Consider the following 25,285-nt stretch of genomic DNA (forward strand, 5'->3'; position numbering starts at 1 on the left):
AAATCAGGCCCTTTGGTGCCATTGTGCGCATTAATTAACGCGTTTTTAATTATTTTTTTCTTCATATTTTTGGTGTGCATATTTGTTACTCTCCCAGGTCGCCCAGGACATTATTTAGCCACAATAATAGTCCGTTGCGTTTGGTAGAGTGTTAACGGTAGCGGTAGCAATTTTCCCGTTTGTGCTGAAAGTGTGTTTGCAATCGTTCGTTCAATCGTTCGACGGCGTGCTGAAAAGTGTGTTTGAAAAGAAGTGTTTACACCAGTAGCGAAAGAGAGCAAAAATTAAAGCAAATCAATCCCAAGTTGTCGATCGTTTCTCGACCCATCAACCGATCGTGTGAAGTGTTTCTGCTCGTGTGCGATTGATTCATTGTTGTTTCATCACATCCTTCCCGGTGTCTGTGCGACAGTGCTATTGCGTGCGTTGCGTTTTTTTGTGTGGTGTAGTGAGTAGAGTTAGGCGGAAAAATTAAAATAATATCGTCGCATATATAATAATACCCAAAAAGCAAAGCAAATAATTAAAAGCAACCGTGTGTGCCACATTTTCTTCCGTCGAGTTAAAAGCCTGAGTTGTGAGCAAAAGTTCACAAAAGGCAAGGAAAAAGTTTCAAGCTCTGTTCGGTACGGTTGTGCAGGTCGTCGCGCGAATTAATTCCCCGTGCTAGATATCCTTCAAGCTTCAGCCGCCCGCGTCGAGACCGTGTTTTCTTCTGCCGAGCAGTCGTAAATTACAGCACCGTAGCAAAACAACCACATTTTCGCGCGCGCAAACGAGATGGAGCACCAGAATCAGGATCTCGGTGTGCACCCGGGCAACAATCAGGCGGAGGTGCCGAACGATCCAGGGTGAGTGTTTGCAATCATTGGACGTAATTGGTAGACATTTTGGGATAGAAATTTAAAATGAAAATATAGGGATGAATTGTGAATGACATCTTGGGAAACAATCATTCGGCACGACCTAACGGGGACCTCAGTCGTGAGCTTCAGAACACTTTCAGGGACTTGGATTAAATGGTGTGTAAAGTACGCTGTACCAAGCGCTGTACCATGCTCAGTTGCACTTCATGCATTGGGAGTATCTTTTAAGGAGGTCACCCAGTGCCAACGAAGAGAACTTCAAGCCTCTAGTCTGGTCGTGACGTTTCGCTCCAAAAAATCCCCATCCGAGGAAGTTGTGAAATTTTATAAATTCTACCACAGGCTGTAGTTACTCTTTGTGTCTTGGAGCTAATTCATTGATTAAACTTCTCATTTTCATTTTGCGCCTTTGCCTCGGTTTGCTTCGGCAACGAAGATGCTGCTCTAGATTCCATCCGTACCATCCAGACCATCTACGGGAGCATGCATTGCCACCGGGATGTTAATTTGTTCCATCAACAAGTTCGATCGATGCGACGACTCATCGCTGTTTGCCAAGGGGCCCAGGTTTTCACGGTAGCAATGTGGTCGGCAATCGGCACATTGAAACCGGCTGCCTTGGGCAGCTGTAAATCTACTGTGGAAGATTTAAAACGCAATCCCTCCCCGTGTGTGTTAGTGTGCTAGTGGGGTTAGATTCCGATTTTCTGCCGGTTGGTTCTCACATGCGCGCGAGATACGTCACGCACCACGTCAGACATCCCTTGCATGCCCGCAAACGTCATCCGGGACAGAAACGGAAGTGGCACTCGCACTCTACTCGCCTCCATCACCCGAGCAGTATGGTCGTTACCTGGTGAATCCTTCCATCACCGCCTCGGTACTGGTATTGGTTCAGCACAAACAACAGCAAAAAGGCCACGAAAATCCACCATTGCACGCCAGTCCGGCAAATGCGCTCTCTAATTAGATATTTTTAAAGCCACCAGATGGAATCGGGGGGGGTCCGGGTCGGGGCGTGGTAGAACGGCATTACGTACCGTGCGGTCTGTGTGTGTGTGTAGTGGAACGCACGAAGCACCAAAACGACTCCAACCTGGCAACTAGCTCATTAGAAAGTAGTCGCTATTTTTAGGGGAATACAATCTGTTGGCGGTCGATCGGTCGAGATTTGGCGGAAGGTATTGGCAGAGAAAAGTTGGCACGCCCGATCGTCTGACAGGCAAACGGGGCTTTTTGCTCCGGGAGTCTTCAGCTTCCAGCGATTGACGCATTGACGAGGGCCAGGTTGTCTACTCTCCCCTCCCCCAAGACAAAGATTCTCTCGAAGTAGGCGAAAAAGCATGTGAACCATGGGTCTTTTATAATAGCTTCATTCGCCTGTGTTGATGCCCCGAGAGAAGTAGCAGCAGCAGCAGCAGCCGCCGTCAGCGCGTGACCTTTCTTAGCGCGTTTTTCGCGTCATGTTTTCATGTTTTACGTAACACGCCGCAACAAACGTGCCTCGTGCGAGCGCCGAACACGTCGTCGTCGTCGTCGTTGTGGTTGTTGTTGTGTTGTCGGTGATTAGGGAAAAAGAAGAGCCGATCGTTAAACGCGCTTCACAGAACGCGCGGCATGATCGCGGGCTGGCCGTTGGCATTTTCGGCCGTTTTGCTCTTTGCGGCGCACGGGACGGAGAGCCGATTGGAGGTGGTCGCCGTTTGGAAAATGGCATGCGCATGCGTCAGTGGCGTAACTCATGGTACGGCTAGGAGTTCGTATGAGGAATGAGCAGAGCAAGTTTCGGTGAGATCGTCTGAAAATGAGAGCCGCGCGATCACGGTTACTAGGCAACAGGGCGTCATTCAACTGGTGAGTAGTTCTCGTGTCAATCGCATCTTCATAGAGCGACACACATACAGCCACAGGCACATGGTATACGGCAAATTGGCTCGTGGGTTCAATTTGCACCCAACACTCGCATTACAGCAATTTCCCGTGCAATGCTTCATCCGAACCGTTCCAGCGCTTCCCGGCCACACTTCCGTTCCGGCGTTTTTTCCACATGTTCGGGTTCAGATAATTCTATTCGTGCCTCACTGCAACCGGTCGCAACTCTAGACCTTGGTCCGGGCGCAACAGTGATCATAGATCATTGCATGCCATGTAACGAGCGCGCAGTTGAGGGTAACCTTGGTGACACGAGCGACGGAACCAATCTAGCCCATTGACACACCGCCGCGACCTTTTGCATAAATGGCGCGCGATATGCGTTTTGTGCACGCAAATAATATGCTTTAATCGCAGCTGGAAATCAAATTTCCCGAATATCTGTTTATTGCATTAGAGTTTAGTGGACGGGGAGAGCCGGGCTGCCGGGCTTGTTCACGTGAGATTTGCAATCGATGACAGGTTAATTGGGTTTTCTGGTAGTTGGGGACAGTGGGAATGGGAAGGTGCTGAATGAAGGATCGGTAAATTGGGCTCATTAGGCTGTGCGATGATGTTGATGTGTGCATCGTCCAAACGAATGTGGGTTAATATGATTAATCACAGTTTAAGCGATTTGGATAGTTTGTTGTTGAATGTGTTGGACGCGGGTTTAATGCAATTTATGTTGATTTTTAAGTGGATTTGATGTTTTAAATGAGTCTCTTGTTCCACATGAAGAAAAAAACAGAAACAAATCTGAAGTAAATAACATTATTCCAATTTGCTCGAGTAATGAGCTATGATGTCAACGATCTCAACCGCCGAAGGGTACGTTTTGTATACTTAATTGAGCAATTAATAGTGTAATAATTGTCTTTAATATATTTATTGCAACTTTAAGGTATAAATCATGTTTTTGCATGTAAAAGTCCACTTCTGCGCTTTGTTACAATTGTAGTTTGATTTTCTAATTTGACATGAAATAGTACTAGTTAAGTCTATACCTCGGTAACTTCCTGTTTAACTTTACTAAGACCTAAAAATCATGTTAAGTTTTGTGTTGGGTTCAATTGTATTCATTTCCAGAAATACGTCATAGAGCATTGCAACAAATACCGACTGAAAAAGGCATAGAATTTGAGGCCTGGCATGTCTTTAACCATTAATCTACTTAAGTATCTGCGATTTATTGATTTCAAATTTTATACGTTCTGCATATGGTAGGTTCGGTCTATTCGAGCGTTGAATCTAATATATGACCTGTATGTTATCAGATGGGATGACTGCACTATGGAATAAGCCCATTATCTAAGTATTTATTTAGGATTATACTAGGATCTTCTGTGTATTGTCTGTGAAACTTCAGGAAACAATCTTGAAATCATAGGTCATTGGAACATTAGTTGGAGTGGATATTTCTTGGACGACAAAGCCTTGGTGTAGAGTTTGAAGTGTTTTGATTTGTAGGTGAAATTAGCAGATATACCTGCCTCTGGGAGATTTCGGTTTATTTTCTGTATTAAACTTTTAACATTTCATTGGAACATTTGATAAAATAAAACAACAAAGCATTAGTCTTTAAAATACTTTCTCAGCTGGAGGTACACATGTAAACCAGAGAAGGAAAAACGTCCAAGCATTACGTGCGGGGACATTACAATACCCTAATTTTCTTCCAACCGCAAACTAGCCAAACAACCCCACTAATGGTCGCCCATCTTGAGCTACCGATCTACAGTAGCAGCAACAAATTTGACCGCAGCTCAACGGTGGCAGTCCCGTGTCCGTGCATGCAAATAACTTCAACACTTCAAAACAGTCAGCGCTGCCGCCCGCTCTGTCCAAAAGCATGTCGCGCACCGGAAAATTGTTTCTCTGCCGCCTCGCTTACCACCCATAATCATTATCCGACGATTATCGTTATTACTTTGACAGTGGGAACGGCTGCAAAACGGTGGGGGCATCGGGATCGCTCCATCATCCGCATGCATACGCTCAACACCGCTCACCGCAAAACCAAACCGTATGCGGGATCTTTCCGCGGGCTTCTCGTATCGCCTGCTGCAATGCTGCGCTGGTTGCCAAAAATCGTATGGAAAACTTGCAGAAGCTGGTGCTTGTCTTAACGCACTGTGCTTCTTAAGACTGTGTGCGCGAGGCTGGTTCGGTGGCCACTAACTCGACTAGCTCGACACAAGGAAGTGTCTCAGGCGAGATGTTGCCCAAACAACGTAACGCTCGTTCAATTTGCATTGTCATTTGCGGCACCAAACCACAAACCGTTCGCACGGTTGCATTTTCCTGTGCTAGTGGTTGTGGTGTTGTATTTTTTAAATACTTTTTCTACTCTCTTTCCCTCTCTCTCTCTTTCTCTCTCTCTCTCACTCTCTCTCTCTCTTTTTCTCTCGCTCACTGCCAATTGGTGTCAAATGACATGCTCGCGGTACACTTTCCGCATCGGTAGTGTAACATGTTGATCGAGGCGGTGTTTCTTTCTCATTACAACCCCCCCCCCCTGCCCGTCGTAGCCCGGGAAAATGCAAATGCAAAGCCCACAAAAACAACGCGACGCGACTGTGGTGGCGCATTTATCTCAACACCTTGTTCGTGAAATTCGCACGTTTAATCAATCGTTAACGCAGACTGTACGCGTCCGCAGCGCACACTGGCAATGGCAGTGACAGCGGCGTGCCGTGCAGCAAATGGCACCCATTGCGTCGGGGGGTTGTATTTTCTACACGAACGATTGCACCTGTGATGCACTTCTGCACACTGCAATTACGGTAGCTTAAATGTAGCTATTATTAATACTACATTAAACTGTGGCACGACTGTGAGCGTGAAGGTGAATCTCTTCCATTGCTGGTTCCATCGAACGGTTTCAAGTTTAATTGGGAAGAGTGTGTGTCAGTGTTGAAGAGAGCAATAGACTGGCCAGGGACTATAAGCAAAGCCGGGAACAATGTCCAAGAGGTCGATTGATGTTCACTTGAGCTCAGCCAACGTACATCGTACGTTGATGAATTATTGCAATTGCAACACAAAATGCGTGCGAATGATCGCCGTCGCTCGGCGGGCAGTGAGCAAAACCATACAGCTGATCAAATTAGTATCTTTCATAAATTAACCATATCGGTTGGCACACCGTTGCACAGCTGCACCTGCTCCCCACGGGGCGGGGCAGTTGGTGACAGTGTTTGATGCTGCGCCATTGCTCGCTATGATCCATTGATGCTGTCCGCTGCCTGCTGTCAGCAGGCATTGCATTAGGACTGCAACATTTGGTGAGGTTGATTAGATTTTGTGTAACTTTCATTAAGAGCACTGATGACAATGTTGCAAGTAGCGCGTAGAAGCTAACAAATATGTTGTGTTCTTAGTATCTTGGGCGGCACAGTCGTAAGTGACAGGCAAACTCTCCAAGATGAACTGTATCTCTGGTGCGAAGATGTTGACGGTCCCGTCATCTCACAAACATGGTTTGCCTCTCAAACATGAACGTACAGATGTGGTAAACTAAATAATTGAACACCAGTACGTAGAAATATTCTATTGTACAATCAAAAGAGTTCATACTTTTACACTTTTGGATGGTCTATTGCAACTCATCTACCTAATATTTTGAAGATATTTGTCTCTCCAAGCTACGTGTAGGTCCCTGTAGGAGATTAAGTTCAACCGACTTCACTATAGGTACCAAAATTCTGAATTGTTGTTTTACTTGGGAGGAAGTTTATCCTCTACTTTCAAATAATTGGGCAGCAATGGACAGTAATCCATGTTCTAAATGTGTGTATAATTTATACTGCGCCATCTGGTAGAAACATCCAAAACTATGCGTGTGCTCTAAGTGTTTTGGATGGATTAGCGCAGGATTAGCGGAGGACGTAGCAGTACTTATTTTCAGTATTTTGAAATGTGTAAATATTACAACTTTTAGTACCTCGAATACTAAGAAAAACTATAAATAATTCAATTGGTTGTTGTCTAGATATTGAGGACGTCATTCAGTTAAAACCTCCAATTTAGAATCAAACGTATATGGTCCATACTACTGCCTGAATTTGTTTATTAATTGACCGTGCCTGTATGATCTTCGTGACTTGGCGGTTCTAAATTCTAGATAGATCATCACTTAACACCTTTAGCAAATTTAATTTAGCACCTAAACTCTCCCATCTCCACGAGCTAAACATTTTCTCGTTGCGTGTTCTAAGCCATCCTCAAAACAGGGCTAATTAGTAGACAAAAATGTTATCCTCTCCCCCTTCGAACATGTTCGTCTTCCTCATCTACTCAAGGATGCGCGAGTTTTTTTTGCTTCTTGGAATTTGTTCAAATCACACTTGCCGATGATTTGCGCTCGAACACCAGTGAAACCATTCCGTGCGAGAACGGACCTGGCCTGCTAAATAGAACCTAAGCCGCGGCACGACTTATCAATCAAATCGGAGTGACAAATCGGTGCAACACCCTGCGCCGCCCAGCGCCGTACCTCCAATGGAATCCCAACCGGGACGTTGGACGGCAAAAACAGTACAGGGCAGAGGGAGTGGACGATAGAGCAGGAGTAGTACCCTCGAGCTGTTGCCACGACCGCTTCATTCCGCTTCGCACAGCGTGTCGTGTTTTCGGTTGCGTGTTACAACCGTCGTCGCCGATGTTTCCGACCAGCTTCCTCCCTCTCACTGCCGGAAACACCCTTTTCTGGTTTCGTGTGACCAAAGACCCTTCTCTCCCCTCTGTCCCTAACTGCCACCGTCAAGCCTTGTTTGCTCTTGGTGGGTTTTCAATTATTATCGGCAGAAGAGACCTCCTCTTTCGATGGTGCTGGTGGCGAGGCAGTGGGCGATGTTGATGCTGCGGTTGATTACAATCGCAATAATTACTTTCCTTTGCAAACGCCGGAGCGACAATGCCGTGGAGTGGCAATGTAAGCTAGATGGGAGGGGGGATGGGAAGGGTAAGGATTGACGGATTTGCGCCTAATCAACGATTCGACTTGTGGCGCATTGCGCCTCAGGTTGGTGGGTGCAGGTTGTTGTTTGGATTTTGGCACAGCGAGAGGACGACGCAAAAGGCTGATTGTGTTTATCCATCAAACAGTCGAGTTAGTGGTGGTAGTAACGCTGGTCGGAGTCGACAGACTGGAAGGGACTGTGAGTGTGTATTGTTGATCGTTCGGGTGTTTTTGTTGTTGCGAGACAGCTTTAGATTGGACAATTTTGTTTGAAAAGATCAGCAACAAGAGGGTTTTAGTTTAATTGATTGTTAATAGGGAAGGATTTTAAAGCCAGCTTTGTCAAGAGTCGTTAAGTAGACTTATTGGCAAGTTGATGTCATTTGTCAATAGATGGCGTTATTCGGTACAATCACAGAAATTGTTGTTGGACGGGTGTTAATCATATTTAACGTTTTTGTTATTAAGATTTCAAGAACGTTAAGATTTCAAGACGAAACTTATACTTCAATTTCCGAAATTTGACGTCTGGAAGTAATTTTTTTCTTTATAATTCGAGAAGGTAACGTCAAAATAGCCCTCAAAAATTCCTGCAGACTGGTGTTCTGAACGTAACGACTTCCCAACTGAAGAAATTGCTATCAGCGGCGCCTTGAAATAAATATCCACCGGCAAGTATAGTAAGGCTTTAATAAGCCAAATAAACCTATAATAAGGATGTTTCGCCTAAAATGTGCAACATTTTGGTCTGACAACTGGCAAACGTTGTTGCTGACGGTGTAGCACGCACACGGGCCAAAACCAACCCGCCCGCCATACCAGCCGATCGGTTCAGGAGTTCAGGAGGTAGTTCTTCGGCGATAGGTTTTAGGTTCGGGAGCTATTTTAGGACCAGCTCGTACTCGACTTTTTAGCAGCTCCGGTATCTGCGTACGTGTATGGTTTTTCCCCACCCCGTTCCACTGAAGCATCAACTGTCTGTCGTGTCCCGCGATTGAGTGATTGAGTGAAGTGACTCGCGACGGCGTTCGGCGCTGTGACTCGTACGCGTTTGAATTCGGCGCGCGGCGGCCAGTTTTGGCACAGCGAGTTCGGTTATTTTCGACCACGCCGGGCGACGCGTTGAATGATCGGAAATACATCTACAGCATGGAGAGCCATTCGATAGGTATTGGAAGGAAGGGATGGGGACTGATGGGCAGGAAGGAAAGGCAGGAAATTTACCCATGAAAAGATCAATGCTGCACGTTCTCAATCGGCAGTACGTAGTCGATTGAAGTTTATGGTGATGGGTGAAACTTGATCCACACGGATGTGATCGTGTGGTCGTGCTGCAGTACGAATCGTATTCCAGCGTATGTCGGCAGTGGGTTCAAATCTATGGTTCAAAAACAATCCATATGTTAGAACAAAAAGAAAGGTTTTAAGAACGGTTGTTTAGTGCAATAAAACACTAAATAAATTTAAAAGCCTAAAGCTAAAGCCGCCCTATCCTCAGCACGCTAAGCGCGATCGCGAGGAGATGACTAAATTATGTCAACCATTTGACCCTACCAATGAATGCACGGGAATGCTGCCAACGCAACATCGTAACGAGTTGGGTGAGGGTTTTGTTTTAAATTACGTTTGTGTTTGTGTGTTTTTTTCATTTCTTTCTTCAAACAAGCAACTACCGAACCAAATCGATGTATAAGACGTGCCTAGAGGAAGACGCCCGCTGTGGCGAAGCTGTGTGGCGCACGAAGTGCTTGGCAGCTTGTGGTGTGTTGGCATCGTGCTGTACAACGCAAGCCACGTGCTAATTGATTTGTCATGCATTTGTTGTTAAGTGGTGGGAACAGTTTATGCTTTTTTAAACCTGCCCCTCGTACGCCGAACAGCCCCGTTGCTATTGCTATTGAGCGATGAAATTGATACTATCGGGGATGTATGGCATAATGGATCGCGATGCGGGTGTCACATGGAGCGTTAGATCGTCAACCCGACTGTGCTGGGCAGTGTGATGACGTAGCATGCTGGTTGTAGGCTGAATGCATTGGATAAGATATACATCAAACAGGGGACAGATCGGTTCCGCTTCAACGAATGCAAGTTCTGTGAAGAGGGAGTTCCATGAAATACCATGAAATCGACAAAAAATGACAAGGAATGGAAGCAACGTTATTTAAATTAATTACTGTAACCATAAAGTTTTCTTGAAGTACAATTTCAACACCTTAAACCTTCCTAATTTTCAGCAAACATTGCACCAAAAACCTATTATACTCACGTACCCGTCACTGACACTGGTGGGAGTTTCACTTTGGGTAGGGCGTAATGGTTGCCAAATTACCTTCATTTTGATTTCGTACGAACCTAAATTTAAATATCGAACATTCGGCCTCGAACAGGACCCAAACCCCTCGAACCCTTCTTCCGGTAGCGGTGTCGTGCAGAGAGCGATAAAGTTTTATTTATTTTTTTTTGCAAAATAAATCGTCACACACACACACACCATCAACGCAAACGGATGGAAGAAATCTCCCTTTAGCGCACGGTTGCTCAAACCTTTGCACCGTGCGGATGGAGAAACTCTGGTGGTGGCCCTACGTTAGGGGGCTTTGGGACCCGGCTGCTGCTGCTACCGGTACGGTTCAGGTCGTTGTTACTTTTTGGTGTGTGTGTGTGTGTGCATGCGTGTGTCAGGAGGTTTGTTTTGTTTTTATTGTCTATCGATGTATCGGAAATAGAAACCGAGGCAGCGCGTGTGCGTCGGCCGCAGCTTGGTGTGGTCCGAGGTACAGCCAATGGAACGAATGGAAGGGATAAGTCCCACCGGGAGCGCATAAGCACGGTCGGAAGTGAGCGTATCATCATCGCTACGGTGGAGTGGCATCGGAAAAACCAAAACCCAAACCAGCGGCAGAACACATTCTAGGTGGTGTTCTTGTTTTTGTCTTTTTTTTTGTTTTGTTTTTGTGAGTAAAGGTACAGACGACACTAACGATACCTCAGACGTTGTCTAGTTAAGAGTAGCAAGAGAGAGAAAGAGAGAGAGAGAGAGAGAGAGAGAGAGAGAGGTCGAAAAAGTATAACACGATGACCTCCAACAAGATGCCGGTATCGCTGATGACACGCCGGTGAGCTGGTAGCACATTTTGCCCTCGAACTCCAAGACACCTGCCCAAGATACCGATTTGTTTTGTCTCTTTTCCCCCACCATCCCAAAAGAGACCATCCCTCACGGGGAAACTCCATCCTAGCTCCTTACCAGGGCCATCGGGACACCCATCGAGGCAGCGTAAAACCAGGTTGTTCAGAGATTTTTCTTGAGGCATGGGTAACCTTTTGGGGATCATCTGGATATCCCGCTGGCCAGGAACAAAAGGGAGATTGACCTGGGGGACATCGGTGTCCTTTTTTTTTGTTTTTTTCAATCGCCTATTTCGCCCCGTATCAGCTCAGAAGTGGGTGATTTTATTTGGGTCACAGTGAAGACGGTCCAGAACGGGTGCGGGTTAGAAGCCCTCGGAAGAAGCCCACTCGTTAAAGGGCATCTGCAACGGCATCTGCTAACACTGCTGACACTGCTGCTGCTACTGTTGCTACTGTTGCTGCTGGTTGTTGCGAGCAGCAACACCATCGAATGGGGTTAGTTTTGGTGCCCGTTGTCTTTGCACCATTTTGTCTGGCTTGGGGCATCACTTCTTCTTCCGGCCGTGCCCTGCGGTTGCTGCTTGCACTACGGCCGTATGTTTTATTTATTCCTTCGCTTCGCCGCGTGTGCAGTGATTCCAGGAAGCAGAACCGACCTGGTGGGCTGTGTGTCGTGGCAAAAAAGGGTGTTGTAATACGGCGAGAATAGTGGTGTAGTAGCAGTATGCCCTGTAATGGTAGGATGGTACCTTGGTGCCTGCAGGACAACCACTACGCTAGAAGGGCGAAAGAGATTGCAAAAAGGATAGAGTAAAGATTTACAACAAACAAGAAGCTACCAACCGAGTATTGCTCCAGCTGTTATGCTTTCCGCTTTTATGCTTTCCGAGTTGAGAGTGAAGCCCCGAATGTGAATCCAAACCTTGAGAGCTCCAGCTTGAGAGCGGAGCCTCTTCCGGGTTGGCAGTTGGGTGGGATGTTTTGCCATTGCCCACTGCCGGAACAGCACGCGCCCCCGGGGCGGAAGTCGCTCGGATTTGAGTCGGTTCAGTGAAGGGCAGATTGTTGGTGCAGATCTGCGAGCCTTAGCTCCCCATGCCCGTTAACACCGTATGTCACCGGCAAAGGAAGTGAGGTTTTGGGTCGAACCCGTCTCAAACCCCCAGTTTGTCTAGTGTTTGTCTTAGGTCTGCGTCCTAGCATCTTCAGCTCACTGGCCCAAGATGTCCCTTCTAGTTGCTCCAATTACTCTGGGAATACGTACAGCAGCGTTAACTTGTGCCCGTTAGGGCGAGGGCCATAAAACAGGCTCTCCAGGTTTTTAGAGACAGATTTGGCCGGGTTTTTCTTCCGGCTTTGGGCACGAGTTGGCTTTACTGACACTTCCGAGTACGCACTTGGGCGCACTTTAAACGCAGCTGTGGGTTGGTCGGTGAGCTGATCTTTACGGGCAATGGGGGTATACGTTTTCGTTTTGAAAGCCAAGCGCTAAATGCTGTGACCGTACTTTGACGAGTATTTCAAGCGCATTGATGGGTTAATGGTTGAAGTTTACAGAAATGGGCGGGTAAAAATCACTGCTTCTTGTAATAGGGTATTAGGATGTGGAGCTTTTGTAACGAGTAATGGCTCAAGCTTGAGCGTAATGAGTGTCAGTGATTTCTGTATTTGACCATTTGCTAGAGAGGATGGTTTGGGATGGTTGGAACGTGACAAGTGGATGGTGATAATGTAGGTTGGGTAATTTGATATGATACTTCTTCAGATTGTGATAATAATACAGTAACATGGTTAGAACTTTGTACAACATCAAACCGATTTTTTCTTCTTATTCTTCTTCTTTGGCTCAACAACCGATGTCGGTCAAGGCCTGCCTGTACCCACTTGTGGGCTTGGCTTTCAGTGACTAATTGATTCCCCCCCATAGCAGGATAGTCAGTCCTACGTATGGCGGCGCGGTCTATTTGGGAATTGAACCCATGACGGGCAACCCGATTTTTTAACCATGTTTAATCGTACAAAAGGTTGAAGTTAATATATCAGGCTCATTCACTTTTAATATTGAAATTAATGAATATCATTTAAAAATGAATTGAAATTATATCACAAGGCAGATTTTGGAGAAGATGACAGGATAGAAACATAACACGTACCAACTCTTCAAAGATTTCCACTGATACATGGACACTCTTCAAATCAGACGAAACCCTATTAACCACGTTCGAAAGGAAGATGCTCAGAAGTATGAAGATAATACAAGATTCAAGGCTGCAAGGCACTTTAAAGATTCGTCGTGATTCAATTCCATGACAGTGGCACGATAAAATACGATGCTTGAAAACATTCAAGATACCCAGGAATGTCAAAATTGAATGTATGACTGCGGCATACACTTGCCCTGACGTGCTGTGCCTGATGCTGTGCTGAATTTACAGCTGGTTGTCCTAAAATCTGTCATAAATGTAAGAATTGTGGCAGGATAGTATTGCCTAATGCTAGCAAGTGACCTATTATAAAGGGAGAACTTGAATTGATCGTCAGTCGTTGATCAGATCGCAATAAGGCAACATCGTTTTGGAACAGAACAAAACTGACAGCTCGCCCCATCATCATCTCTCTCTTTCTCTTACATAAATATGACATCAAATGATGTGTTGAAAAGAAGTATTTAAATAGTTTTAACAAACATGTGGAAGTGTGGAATAAATTTCTTTGTTAGAATCGTCTAATTGTTGTTAAATTTTATATTATAAATTTTTACGGCCGGGCCGTAATAATTAAACAAATAAATAAATAACAAATTTAATGTTTTTGTTGTTGTAATTAATAGACATGATTGAATTAATGATTGAGACTACTCAAAAATACTGTCATCAATTTTAACTAATGAGCATCGTACTAAAATCAGCCCCAATTAAATGGTGAGCGATTTTGCAAGCATTAAACATTGTTATGGATAAAAGTAATGGCTGTAAAACACGACTGATAAGAAGCAACCTTTCCCGCAGCTGCCCTGGCGCAGATGGGGCGCAGTAAGAATAATCGACGTAAGAATAAAGCATGAAAATTATGACCTGCCAAAACCAGGATTGGCCAGAACGGCGAAACAAGCTGCCAAAAGCTGCGAAACTCTCTCCCTCTCTCCCCTTCCCCCCCACGCAGAGCAAAGTCACCAATGGCAAACAGCCAATGCTGAAGTCGAACGAACGAATGAACGACCGATTATCGAATATGATTGCCATGCGTATCGAGTTCTTTGGGCGGGCGTGTGTTTTATGCTTCCCCACCGTCGCTGTGGAACGATGACAAAAACGTGTAACAAATGCACTGCCCAACCACAAACTAACTCCCTCCTCACTGCCAGTATCGCTTCACCAGCGAAGAGGTCGTCCTTTCCGTTGACTTCACGTAAGAAAAATGGCGGGCTTAATTAACCGTTGCAACGTAATTTAGCCATCCGTGCGGACAGGATCGGCAGAGGCGCAGAGAGGTTGTCCGTCTATGTCCTTTCCTGCAGTGCGGTCGTGCGGTCGTGTTTCTTGCTCGGTGCTTTGTACGAGACAAAGAGACAGAAAAAAAGAAGGTAAAAACAAACCAAAAACGCTTCGCCAAGACCGGAGCCGGAACGTTGTTGATTGGGGATTGGGGGATAGGGGGGAACGCATTAGGCACAGGGCGACTGAGGACTTGTCCGCGCGTGGTCTTGCTCGGCCCGTCCACTTGGCACACTCGAGGCACAGTCGATTACTTCATTAAGTTTCACTCTACTCGAAAGTGCCATTAATTTCAGGGCGCTTTCGAGCTGCCAGTTTAATATTATTAGCAATAAATTCAAATCTTTTGCCCAGTTCCCCTTGGTTAATGAAACAATTTCATTAGCCTCTGCTAAGGCTCGAAGTGGCCAGCGGGGAGGGAGACAGCGTAGTTGGATTAAGGCTACCGATGTTTTTGTTTTCCCTTCTTCCCATTCCTGCGAGGTGCGAGGTGCGGGTTTTGGGTCGGGGTTAGATTGTTTTGGCTCACAGCGCCATTGCCTCGACCATTGCCGACCGCCTCGGAGTGGCGATGCAAAATGGGAACCGAAGTGGTGTGTCCCGCAGTCGATGTAAACTTGGGCCACTTGGGCTCGTAAGACTTAAACGCTGGGAGCGTTTGAGTTGATGAACACGCCTCAACGAGAATCGACTCTTTGCAGGTTCGATTAAAACCAGACACACTCACACACAAACACACGCCACAAAAGGAGCAAGTTTTTACGCAAATAAAAGAGAAATTATGAAAATTTCTCTCCCTTTTTTGGTGCCGTGACGACGAATGGGAACCCTCGGCACAGGCCCGAGCTGTGTGTGTGTGTGTGTGCGTTTAATCCGGTTACAAAATCTGGAATTTTTCTACTTCATTTACTTCAGTTCGACGTGCAACGGTGTGGTACGATGGGGGGGATGGGTGTGAGATTTTACTGCTTCGAAAAACTCGTGTTAAAACCGGTCGCCCACCCAATTTGTATGATAAATTGTTGGAAAAACCGCTGCCATAGCCGGCACCAACACCGCCGTAGGGGTATGTGTTTGGGCGGAAGGAAGGAAACCTCGGCCGGGGCTAGAGGGAAGGTTGGTCGTTGCTGTGAAGGAAGTGTTCGATTGTGTATATTTGAATGAAAAATTAGGCTCTGTTCCGAGGATTGTGTGTGTGTCGGTCGCTGCGATTGTCCTTGATGGATGTTGTCACACGTTTCATTCAACGCCCGAGGACTTTTCGTCACTTTCACTCCTGTCACTCCGTTTCTTTCCCTCTCCCGCTTCTGTTTGGGATGTGGCTGTGAATGTGAGTTTGGTTTTCCGGTTTTGTTCAGGATATTTATTTATCGAATTAAATAGAACTTTTCGTCCTTTCCCTGTCCTTGTTCGGCCCGTCGGTACCGTGCGCCGTGGCTTGTCGTGGTAATTGTGCACGAGATCAGACGCATTTTATAGGTGTTGATGTTAAAGCTCATCAGTGGTTTTTGGCGTGCTGTGTGTGAACACGTTAGTTAATGTAATTAGGATTTTACGAGCTGCTCACTGTGTATAATTTGTGCGGAAGAAGGGATAAGGGTCAATAAAAGGGCTGGTGGTCTTTATATATTTTGTATTTGTTTGGATAAAAACATTGTAAATAGTAAAATTTGGATAATGATAATATTATGAATTCAGGGTATTCAAAGCCAATCTCCAATGTGCACATCATTGTTCACCACCTCCAAGATGTTTTTCAACAGCTGTCAAATGTTGCACTAGCATCACAATAAATTTTCTAATTTTCCACATGATTTTCAACACAACTGTCAAACTCAGTCCAGTTTATGATTTGTTGAAAATCATGCGAAAGAACTGAAAAATGTTTGTCCCTCTAATCCCACGTGTAACTCCAAAACTCATAGCCGGTCAGGCATTTTTTTCATTTTTAGAACTTAAACATAGGAAAGAGATACAGGGTTTTCCAAGTTACTTTCGAATATAAACACTATTTCTCACTGCGTGGCACAAGTTATGCCACATTATTTTTATGTTTAATTTTTATGCTTATAATTTGTAATTTATTCAGCATGATTTTCAACACTTTAACGGTCAACAGATGATGAAATCCGGCTTCAAACTCCGATGAAAAAACGATGACAACAGACCGTTGAAGTGTTGAGAATCATAACGAAGAAATTTAAAATTTGCCACAGTAACTCCATCAATAATAACGTTCTGGTATTTTTTTTTTAATTTTCATGATTAGAACCTAAACATAGGAAAGAGATACAGGGTTTTCCGAGTTACTTTCGATTATAAATATTAATGAATAAAAATTCACGTTATTTGCACGCGGTGAAAACTAATGTTTACATTCGAAAGTGGCCTGGAAACCCTGCAACTAACACATCTTTTTCATATAAATATTCTAAATTATATTACAAATTTAGGCAAAATTTTGTATGAAATTCTACATAATATACAGTAATGATAGCAGTATTTAATGACAATTAAAATGAATGTGCCATCAAAAAAAAAAAAAAAATCAAGGATTAATCTGCCATTTGCTCGTCCTTATAAAACGGTCCTTAGATGAAGCTTCGTAATGCGGCTCTGTACTATGCCTCGTCTTTTGACACATCAACCAAACCTACAAGCAGCTCCTCCTAAGCAATTCACTTACTTCGCTACACGCTGCGTCGCAAAGGATACGCAGTGCGAGTCTTTCGTTTCTCGGTAAACGTTTGCCCCATATTGTTGCCTGTTCTCGCCAACCAGTGCCAACCGGACGTATGGTGTGCTCCCACTCGAGACCATTTGACGCCGCATGGTACCAAATTTCAATTTCTCTGCACTCTGCGTCAAAAACAATGTAATTACAGCCTCATAATATCCTTCGTCATATCCGAGTGTGCGTCATGGTGGTTGAGGCCGTGAGCACACGAGAGCACTGACAAGGCTCAAGCGCCTAAGGAAACGGGCCCCTGCCAGCGGAGGGTGAGAAAAGGAGCGGTCGAGAGGGTGTATGGAGGCAGCCGTCGTTGTGGGAGGGGGGGGGGGAAGATGATGATAATGGTTAACGGTGATAATGAAGGTAATGTTGGCGATGCTGCTGGTGCGCTTGATGGTGGTGGTGATGCATATCACGTCGGTAATTAATTTTCGCTTTCACATTTCAATTTGCAGCCCGTGGCGTGGCCGTTTCCAGTTCCAAACGGGGCGAGGATGCTCTTGTTAATGCGAATCAGTTCGCAAGTGCGATGATGGCAACGATGATTGTAATGGGTTGGACATTAAAGAAAACTGTTTGCTGGCTAAGCTGGTTGTAATATGCTCAATGTAGCAGAATAGAAATAAATAAATCACTGTTACAATTGAAAAGCACAAAGGGCAAAGCGGGCAAATATTTTCAATCACGAACAAAACAGGAACAAAAACAGTACAATTTATAAAACAATTTGTATTTGCCTCGAACGCAAACGGTGGCCCGTCGGAACCGGTTGAATGAGCCATCCCAAATTCCGATCTCGTAGCCTGCGCAGCCGTTACCCGCTGTTTTGCGCTCAAATAAAATCGGTCAATATTTATCGTCGAACCGTGCTGCTGCTGCTGCTTCTCACGAGCAATCCGTCTCGCTATCAGTTCATTGTATGCGGGGGGGGGGGAGGTGGTGAAAAAATCGTGCAAACAAACAGCAACAACAACACCACAAAAAAAAAAAACAAATTCAAAACACCACCCAGGATGCAGGGAAGGCCTTCCCTGCACTACAGGAAGGGAGAAACTCGATACATCATCCGAACAAAACCACGGCAAAGAGTGCGTGAGGCAGAGAAGAAGCGGTGGAAGGATTGCCGCACAGGGCAGGAGGAAAACATCCTGCGGATCCGGGACCGATTGCATACGGGCGTGATGGAATTGTAAGCCTGCATTCCACTGGGATCATGAATTTCAATGAATATTATCACGTCACACCAATCGAGCGAGCGAGCGCGCCAGCCCGCTGTTCTGGTTTTGTTGCGTAATGAAACGATTACGGTTACGAGTTTGTGATGGGTTTTGATTGCCCTTAATGGATGGGAGTTGGGCATTTGTTTCGAGATGAAATTGATGATCAGATGAGTTTTATTTACGATCGAACCATTGGACGGTGGAGTTTTGGTATGCAAAGGACACAGTGCAATCCAATTTGCAGCTCATAACTGTTGGCTGGTATGCTTTGCTGGTGATGCGGCGTACAGCCATGGTGGGAAACAGGCTTAAAGGTACGATTTAATTGGAGCACTTTTTCGAAGAAATGGCAGTTAAATCATATTTCGTCCTTCAGGGCTCTGGGGAATACAAGTTTGCCACGGTGAAACCACGATGGCTGCTTTTCAGCGGCTTGGAAGATATTTTAAAGCTAAAACAATGTAGCTTTTTGTTTAAGCGACATTTTTTTTAACAATAGTAAATATACAGATTGTCTTAAATCTCTTCTCTTCTCTGGCACAACAACCGTTGTCGGTCAAGGCCTGCCTGTACCATTAGCGGGATTGGTTTTCAGTGACTTATTTATGATCATAGCACAGTATGGGACAACGGTCCATTCGGAGCTTGAACCCATGCCGGGTATGTTGTTAAGCAATGCAAGTTGACGACTGTAACACGAGACTGTACACGGCCTTGTCTCATATAATGGTGGTTTATTGTTGAGAAAACCAACAACTGCCATCCAAACTAGCCACAATCATGGAAAATATAGTAAAGAAAACGAAAATAATCTCAGTTTAATCAAACAATATGATAAATCGAGTATGATGTTTGTTGTCAAAACAATGAAAAAACACACACTCACAAAACATGGATTTAGATATGATACAAAAGAAAAGAAAAGGATATAAAATCATAGTATAGCTATTCAAAAACTTAGAAACTAGGCATAACAAACAAAAAAAAATGATAAAAGCATTACAAAAGAATGATGAAATGAGTGAAATGATATGAAAGAGATCATAAAACATAGATTAAAACAAATGTAAAGTGTGAAAAATGAAAAAGCAAAACATACACTCTAATTGAAATGAATATAGATAGAAAGAACACCATTTGAAATTGCAAACCGCGGTAAAAGTCTTTTAAAAAATCACTGCATAGTACTCCACAAACTGAAGCGTGGTGTGTAACTTTCACGAATTCATAATGATTTATAAAAACATCAAAATAAACTCCTCGAACGAGACTAAATCGCTTCTGTGCAAGCGGCGTTGTGTTATCAAAACAGTTGCTCCGATTTTTCCAACTCTCCGCGGGCACGGTGCGGTATGGTGGCTTACGAGAATCATTTGCTTTCCTTGCCATGTGCACGGTTCGATGCGCTTGAGCGCTGCTGCGCGCAAGCAGAAGCCGGCGGAGGGATGTAGAAGGGAGGTAGATCCTCCTGGGAAGCGTGCAGTGTATTTGATGACATCGTTATTTGAAGCTGTTTAAAGGAATTTTGGCGCTGGCAGTGGGCCTTAATTTAATTCACGATGGGTAGCAGTTTAAGGAAATATGTTAAAGGTATAGCAAAATTTGGGAAAAATGGGACAAAGACGAACAAAAAGAAGTGTACCGAAGTGGTTGTGTGCTTATCCGGTGTCGGGGAAGGACAGAAGCATTTAACGCTTTGTCGTGCTTTTCATCGCAATGAAATCAGCACGGAACCAAGCGAAATTGATTTGTTTTTGTGTTTGGTCAGGATTTTTCTTCGAGCAACCTTTTCGAAAGAAAAAACAAGCCCTCTCCGGCTGGCAACCCAGTTTGGGAGCGGTTTTTTTTGTCGCTTTTCCTTCTGCAACTGAGGCTAAGGAGGTTTCAGCGCTGACAAAAACATCTGGAGCGGAAGTGGGTACAACCACAGCCACAGCACTCTTTACCTTTGAGGTGCTCACGGTTCGTTGGCTTAATGAGCTTTCCCCGTTCAAAGGAGCAGAGCGTTAATATTTAAAGGTAGGCCAACATGCCAGCTTGCAATTCGTGTTGCCATTTGAAACGGGGCAGTGTTTAAAGCTGCTGTAAGAGCACACACAGACACACACATACACGGGAAAGAAAACAACAAAAAGATGGAAAAGCTGACGAGCTGGGATGGATGAAAGCAGCTTCGTTCATCTGTATCGACCACTTTCATTCATCAGCGTGTGCTGCGCTTCCGTGATAATCGATAACTCAGTCGAAAGGAAACAATTTTATTTCGGTTCGCCGATGTACGACCCACTCCGTCAGCGTTTGACGGACGGGTTAGGGAGGACTGCGGAGCGGACATTGCCTGACTTGGTTTCATTTTTTCTTCTTCTCTCCTGTTAGTCTTTCGATTGTAAGGTAACCAAACCGATGGTAAGGAGCGGGTTGGTCGTACAATAATGAAAAGGGAGGAGGAAGGGCGAAGCAAAAAAAAAAATGTTGCAAAAACCAACCCCCTCCGGTACATCCAAACCCAAATGCGCGCTGAACGGGAAACCAAAACAAGCAAAATTAAATCAGCCTTTTTGACGAATCCATCCGCGCGCTGCTCACGTTCATCATCGGCCGCAGAGAAAATGCGCGCTTCCGCTGGGCTGGGAAAAGGGATGAAAAATGTATGCGGTTTGGTATGCTGCCAGGGTGAAAGAAAAACAGACCCGTTTTTACGAGTGGACTGGAGAAGTGCAAAAGCCAGTGTACGAGGCAGACAGAGAGAAAGAAAAAGAGAGAGAGAGAGTGAGGGTAAGCGAGCGAGAGTGGGAGATGCTGGGAGATGATGATGGAGCGAATGAAGAAAATCAAACGAGGATCCCTGCCGGTTCGCTGTGGCCGCTTGGCTCGGACGATTTAAAATGGATTAATTTGTTTTGATGTTGTCGTAAAAAGAAAAAAATAACTCAAACCCCTTCTGAAGCGTAACTATAACAGTAGCCAGTGAGCATTGGGTGGGGGGAGAGCGGACATGAAATGGTGATGGTGGTTGTGGTAGGGGAAAAAAGCCAAATTTTCGATTAAAGCGAACGCGATAAAATTAATGGTTCACACCGGGAGGGAAAATTTTACCACCTTCAATCGATTGCAATCTGTAGCGTTCGTGCTGCGACCGCGGGCTATGGCTTGCAAAATGATGTGCGGGCGGTGTGAGTGGAAACCACAGTTTTAAGCACGATCTTAGTTGGCGGGTGGAAACGTAAAAGCGAGAAAAAAGTGGAGTTTTGACGGTGTGAGATAGGGTCAAGCTGCAGTTGCAGATAAGGTTGTGGTTATATGCTGGCGTAATTAGGCGATGTCAGTGATGAGGTGCATTACAAGGAGATTAATGGTGTGCATTGGAATGATGTGTTGTGTTTAATCATAGATCTACAAAGGGATAAATCTAGGTTATGGTGGTTGTGGGTGGAACGGAACATTTTTGTATCAGGATGTTGCTTTTTAGGAGTAGCTTCCTTGAATAGTATTTATTTTATTAATGAAAGTCATCGAAGTCCTTTTCAGGTGTTGTTCAGTACCTTCAGTATCGAATCAAAAATACTTACTGTGTTTGGTAATGTCCATTTCCATGTCCATTTTGAGAAAGTAAGCCGGAATAAGCTCTGGAGATGTTACTAACTATCCTGGGACTATGGTTGAAGCATTTCATCAGTGTTTAAGTTCCTTCAGCGTCAAACGTAGAAGTGTGTCAACTTCAAATTTTGGTAATTTCATTATTTATATTTGAAATGTTTTGTGGTATAACAGAGTTATGTTGTAATTTTAGTTTTATTATACTGACGTAAATTAGGCTGACCAGACAGAGCTGATGCACCCATTGTTAAACAAAACGGGACTTCGGATTTTCCAAGCAGACAAGGGTTTAGTTAACATTTTCCTTTACTTTAAAAACAATACAATCTAACTTTGACACTGAATGTTTATTTCCTAGGCTTAACGCGTGTTAAACTAAACGTAAAATGTCATGCAGTACAGATCGATTTTTGAAAATTTCTCATAGAATATTTTATAGAATATCTGCCAATCATTTTGCGATCTAGGATTATGCGATCAAGACTTTTGCGACCAACATTTTTGCGACTAAGAAATTTTATACCAAGAACCTTGCGATCAGGCATTTTACGACCAAGACTTTTGCAACCAAGAAGTTTGCGATCAAAGATTTTGGGTCCAAGACATTTGTGACCAAGACTTTTGTGAGCAATTATTTAACGACCAAGCATTTTGCGAACAAGGAGTTTGCGACCACGAAGTTTGCGATCAAGCATTAGGCGACAAACAATTTTGTGATGAAACATTTTGAGACCAAGACTTTTACGACCAACAATTTTTTGACTAAGAAGTTAGCGACTAGGCATTTTGGGACTAAGGATTTTGTGTTCAAGACATATGCAACCTAGATGACTAAAGAGTTATCGACCAAGGAGTTTGCGACCAAGCATTTTGCAAAATAAGACTGTCCCGTTAAATATGGAACGTCTGATCAGCGTACCGTAAATCCAATAAAGGCATTTTATGCTCCCAAAAATATAACTGCTCACTGTAATCCAATCAACTAACATTATTATCAATCACAATGACCTACAAAATAAGATGTTACTGACAAACAAGCACCCATCATCATTCGGACAAAAGTCTCTCATGTAAAAATCCATTAAGCACAAGCACACACTGACACCACTGTGTAACGGCATCCGAGCAGTGGTCGGCCACGGATTGCTAAATTGAAATTTAGTCTTCAAACATTACCCAACTTCCTTGTTCGCTTAACGGGCGACATGGGCGACCCGCTGCTCCACATCCACACGCACGCACGGTCAAACCGGAGCACGGTGATTGCACTGTCGCCTCCATCGACGTACAATTATTGACTGACGCATTACGGGGAGCAAACAAACTCCCTCCATCAAGGACGGCATGGCAATGCGGACGGGTGAAAGGAAGTGGACGGGAGGGTAGTTAACTTGTACTAACATCGTACCTAACTGACAATGCAAATAAACATGAGCGTTTAGGAGCTGAGGGAAGAGCCAGCAATCGAGGGTTGCTGTGATTTTTTCTCTCCCTCTCTCCCCCCTTATGCTGCCACCGCTGCCACCCATTTCCCAGTGTGTATGTGAAGCTAATAAAGATTAGTCGTGTGTTGTTGCTCTTATCAGTTCAATACAATGCAGCAACCGGCGGTAGGTGCCAATTACGAGTGTTCCAGCCGCATCTTCATCATGTTATGGTTTACATTAGCTTTAATGTAGTGTTTATTGATTTCCATATAAAATATTGTAACAGTATCCTGCCTTTCGAGCACTAGTACAGCACTACATACAGTAGCAATACAGTTAGAATGAATTATCTAGAATATAGAATTGTCTAATGTATGGATTTTTTCTTTAATTTGATAAAAGCTATACAAGTTGTTTTGTCTTCTTTTCGATGTCAGTAGAATATTAAGTCTTATTCGTTATTTCTTTATGTTGTTGGTTGAATCTTACAATCTTCTAAACTTTTTTTTCTAAGTATAAAAATAAATCACTTAGAAAATACGCCCAGCAAAATGCGGCATGAAAAGAAAACATTATTCTTATCATTAGAGTTTAAAATTACGTAACGTACCCAAACTGACGAGACGACTTATCACTAGAGTGGAGACGAAAAAAAAAAAGATAAACACGCCGCGTTACCGAATGTGTGAATTGCCATGCGGTGGATACAAAAAAATGGTTGCGAAATTAGAACCGATCGGCTATGAACATCACACCCTTGAGCTGGAATCTTTCCTATCGGAGGGTTTTGTGTAAAAACAAAACGCTGGACATTTTGTAACGCCCAATGATGGAATGATGAATGAAACGAACCAACTTACTTCACACACACACACCCAAATGATGATGGCCCTTGCTGGTGGAAGGAATGATTTATGAACGCGACGCGTTGCGATTGTCAGCTGCGCCATGTGCTGCGCACCACCACTCGGTACCCGATGGCGGAAGCATGCAATGCGTGGTGTGATAAAACGAATGAATGTGTTCGGCTAGGCCACACCGGTAATCAATGCCTACTAGCCCAAACCAGCTGACCATTAGACTCCGGCTGCTTCAGTTACAGATGCTGTTTGATGCATTTTTGAAGATGCGCGCATCCCCTCAGCGCAACACCGGTGTGTGCGTGTGCATGATTTATGTTGGGCAAATTTGGCTGACAGTGCAATTAATTAACAATTTTATTCACCCATTGCATATCGATTAGGCCGGTTTCGGTACGGGCCATGGTATGCGCGGGAGATGGCGCTAGCAGTGCCGCCTGTGCCAGACGTGTGTGTGTAAGCTCAAAAACTGTGCGAAAGCGTCCGCAGCCCGGTGTGGTAAACCTTATCAGCACTGCGGGTGCTTTGGATGATAATAAATGAAGCAGAAGGGCAAAAAATAGCGAGCGGGTGCAAAACCTGCACGAGTCTTGTAGCATTTATTTTCACACATCGCCACGCGGGAAAGGGAAGATTTCATCATCCCACAAACATACACACACGTCCATGGACGCGGTTTCCGCCTACGCCGGTTAACGAACTCGTGAAATGTGAAGTACGTGAGCTGGCATGATGCCGCCGTAGAGAAAACCTATTCGTGGATGATTTGTTGTTTGTTTCGAGCGCCACGAAATGAAGTATCTCACCACGTGGAGGAGGTACGAGTGTAGAGCGCGTGTTTTGCGTACAACCCGCCTCCCCCCCAAAAAGTCACGTGCCGTACGAACGTCTCGAGCCGTCGACGAGTAGACGAGGATGAGGTGCAATGAACGCTGCACTACGAGAAGCGGCGATAAGAGATCCCATCCACCTGAAGTGTGTTCTCAATACAGGAAGGAATGAGAAATTAATAAAACTTCCATAAAAGTCGATTTCACGATGAGCGGGAAATTTTAATAATCTCTTCGCTTCGACGCTG

The 25,285-nt window shown here is 44.6% G+C and overlaps 1 protein-coding gene across 6 annotated transcripts in view; it reads left to right on the top strand.

The window, feature by feature from the left end:
- LOC120896128 (RNA-binding protein Musashi homolog Rbp6) overlaps positions 1 to 25,285 on the top strand; it is a 592,490-nt gene that overhangs the window by 1,699 nt on the left and 565,506 nt on the right. For all 6 annotated transcript variants that reach the window (XM_040300013.1, XM_040300010.1, XM_040300009.1 and 3 more), the window contains exon 2: positions 98 to 851. In XM_040300013.1, the coding sequence (XP_040155947.1) occupies positions 781 to 851 (71 nt within the window). In that variant the 5' untranslated portion in view covers positions 98 to 780. The remainder of the gene's footprint in view (positions 1 to 97; positions 852 to 25,285) is intronic.

Source organism: Anopheles arabiensis, chromosome 2, assembly GCF_016920715.1.
Source record: "Anopheles arabiensis isolate DONGOLA chromosome 2, AaraD3, whole genome shotgun sequence".
NCBI lineage: Eukaryota > Metazoa > Arthropoda > Insecta > Diptera > Culicidae > Anopheles > Anopheles arabiensis.